Source organism: Arachis ipaensis, chromosome B09 (genome assembly GCF_000816755.2).
Source record: "Arachis ipaensis cultivar K30076 chromosome B09, Araip1.1, whole genome shotgun sequence".
NCBI classification, from domain to species: domain Eukaryota; kingdom Viridiplantae; phylum Streptophyta; class Magnoliopsida; order Fabales; family Fabaceae; genus Arachis; species Arachis ipaensis.
In genome coordinates this window covers 9185840-9189215 of record NC_029793.2, presented here as the reverse complement: position 1 = coordinate 9189215, position 3376 = coordinate 9185840, and the positions used below count along the sequence as shown (strand labels likewise).

The window sequence follows — 3376 nt, the reverse complement described above, 5'->3', positions numbered from 1 at the left end:
TAATTTGGTTGAATGAATTAAGTACTTACAATCTGGTTTAGTAGCACTAATCAACTGAAATGCGACCGAAAAGCCCAAGAAAGAAGAGAGGGTATCAACTATTGAGATAACACCCCCCAGGCTTGTGTCAAGAATACCCTCAACACTAGTTATGCTATTCACATCTAACACATTCTTTTGCATTAGCACAACTGTGCCTGTTATCTTTGCCCCAAAAATGTTCATTTTTTATTTTTGAAGAGATTAATACAGAAGCTCTGTGATTTGTATGCATTAATATACGCAAAGTTAGTTGGTATTTATAGAGATTAAAGTTAAGAGGGTTGATCTATATGGCATGCGATACTCGCGTCACTTAACTAATGTGCAAAATGTGCATTGTTATAAAATATTAAGGAAAAGTTTAGGGGCAGTAACTTTGTTAAATTCTGACCAGCATGTAACCAGCAAAGAAGAGTGAGTCATTGGATGAAATCTCACACCAATCTCATACCATTAAAACCATCATTGATGACTATTTGATGGCTACAAATCACAAAAGTTGCTGGCTCTCTAACATTCCTCAAATATCAAATTAAATACTACATCTTTATCAAATTAGGAAGAGATAAGATTGATTAAGTTCAACTTGCCTCTAATTATTTAAATGAATTTTCTATGTAATCTATTGTTTAATAATGATAATTATTGTTGAACAATGCAACCTCAGTGATGCATTGTTCTCTTAGCTAGGTGATACCTAAATCGAAGGCCTTTTTTTTGTGACTTAAATGAAAGGCCTTATTATAGCTAAAAAATATTAAAACAAAAATCTAATTAAGAAAATTATAGAGTAAATTACCCCGACATCTTTTAGATAGCGTTTGTTTTGAGGTACTGAGATAGAGACTGGAAGACTGAGACTCAATATCATGTTTGTTGGTTCAGAGACTGATACTGAAATTTCTGTCTCTATCTCCAAAATTTCAGTATTTCAGTATCTCCAAAAAGTAGGGACTAAAATTTTTAGAGATGGAAACTGAAACTTTAATAACATTTTATACTTAAAATATCCTCATTTCAATTAATTAATTTTAATTTTACTCTTTGTGCAAATTAAATTAGAATTTCATTATTGTTTCAATTTCTGTCTCCCACTTTATACCAAACAGAATACTGAGATTTATTTCAATCTCTATTTCTTAGTCTCTGTCTCTCAGTCTCAGTCTTTTCATCTCCGTCTCTCCACCAAACACTACCTTAAGGTTAAATGATAGTAGATACGACAATATCTTATTTTCAAAAGAATAAGTATAAGAAATTAATTTTTAATTCGTTAATAGTCATTTTTTATTGTTAAATTATTTTTAAAAGAATTTAGAACTTAGAATTAAAATTTAGTATTTAGATTTAAAATTTAAAATTAAAAATAATTTAAAATTAATTAATATTAACTGAAAATATAGTTTTTAATTAAAATTAAATGGACTAATTAATCTGATTGATGAACATGAGTACATGACAAAGAGAAATGACAATGGAGATATGAATTAAGATAATTTTTATAGATATGATAAAAAATATTAATATAACAAATAAAAATTGAGAATAATTTTGGAAATAAAAAATAAAAATATATATAATTAAAATTTTAAAGAGAGTGGCATTATCAATTTGCCAATAACATTATTATTTCCATAATCTAAAAATCATTACTCCTGATTTCGGAGGTTGGAATCAAGCTCCCCTCCATGTGCAAAATGCGCATCGTTAGAGTACAAAATATGATTGCGATTATTGAGAGTGACACTCCCTTTCTTATAAAAAAAATTATGATGACTATATATCAATTCTTCATTCATCATGTTCCCTATTTATATATAAATATAATTTTATATTTGTTGCCTCTATTTGACTGTATCTCTTGGGTACGGTTGATTTTTATATGCGAGCGAGCTGGTTTGATTGTTCTCAAATTAAGCTATTTACTATACACTGACGTTTGATTTGATTATATATACGGAAAGAATTTTATTGTTGTCCATTAATTGGTTTAATTTTTTCACAATAGCACATGCATTGATTGTTGTTTCTGAAGTAGTCTGATTGTTCTGTATAAATGAACTACTAGTTTGATTGTTATTTGGGACGGAATAGACAGCCTGATAATTTTTTAATCAAGTTTAATTAATTTTTTTTTATTATGCTATTTGTTATTATCGTTATTTTTTTATTTTTTTTATTATTATCATTATCGTTGTCTCTTTTTTTTTTCACATATATATGTTAAGGAAAAGTATGAGGAACCAATGAAATATTTGTATAATGTGTACAATGGAGATTTAGAGAGTATTAGAAATATAACAATTAGTGTTAAACTTTTGAAATGAGTGGTATAATGACATGGTATTAGAGCGCTAGATCCGAAAGGTTAAGAGTTCGATCCTCTAGTATGATAAATGTTCATTTTATAATTCAATAGTCCATTGTCTCCCTAGCAGGACTCATATGTTAAAGACTGAGTATAAAATTTTTGATGCATATATATAACACAAAAAATTTAAGCTAAATACAAATATTTTAATACACAGCATAACAATTTGTGAATAATCACATAATCAGAATATTGATATACATCTAACTAATAAAATATATTCGCAACAAAAAATTATGTGCCGTGCATAAAAATTTATGTGCTATGTCAATAAAAAGAAACTTAAAGAAAAATAAAAAGAAAAAGAAGTGCAACCACATATTATATGATTTTAGCTAGGTTATATATATATAGCCAACTTAATTAAACTTATATTGGTTACCAAAATCGTTTGTAACGTATAACATCACAGTTTAATTAATTATTTAGGCTTTCAATTTGACTCTGCTATTGAAGATGAGAAGGAAGAAAATGTGACTCTGGAAGAAGATAAAGTGGAGCAGTTTTGATACGTAATATTTGAATTTGAATTTCAATTTCATAGTGAGTTTTTGATTGCTTGATTTTCTCCAAAGAGGTCTTAAAAATTAAGGAAGTAGAATCAAAGTGTTAAAATCGGAAAGATTTTTATGTCTTTTTACAAGTAATTAGGAAGGTAAATTTTTTTTGTGACTATTAGGAAGGTAAATTAAATTGTCCTAATTAATTTATAGCTAGGTAATGCTAGAGGTAGAAAAATCGGAATTTTTGTAAAATAAAAAAGGTAAATTAAGTAGGTAAAATATGAAATTTAAGTTGTAAAATCAATTGAGTTATTTAAAATCCTAATATAAAAATATTTTTAAGAGTTAAATCGAGATTATAACTACTATAAGAGACAACAACAAAAATTATCTTATTTTACTTAACATTTATAATTTTATACATATAATATCTATAATTATATACGTACTACATTTATAT

The 3376-nt window shown here is 26.8% G+C and overlaps 1 protein-coding gene across 1 annotated transcript in view; it reads right to left on the bottom strand.

Moving 5' to 3' along the window:
* LOC107617585 (seed linoleate 9S-lipoxygenase-3) overlaps positions 1-3376 on the bottom strand; it is a 12424-nt gene that overhangs the window by 7978 nt on the left and 1070 nt on the right. Inside the window, exon 2 of the mRNA XM_016319379.2 lies at positions 30-251. Coding sequence (XP_016174865.1) covers positions 30-225 — 196 coding nt within the window. The 5' untranslated portion in view covers positions 226-251. The remainder of the gene's footprint in view (positions 1-29; positions 252-3376) is intronic.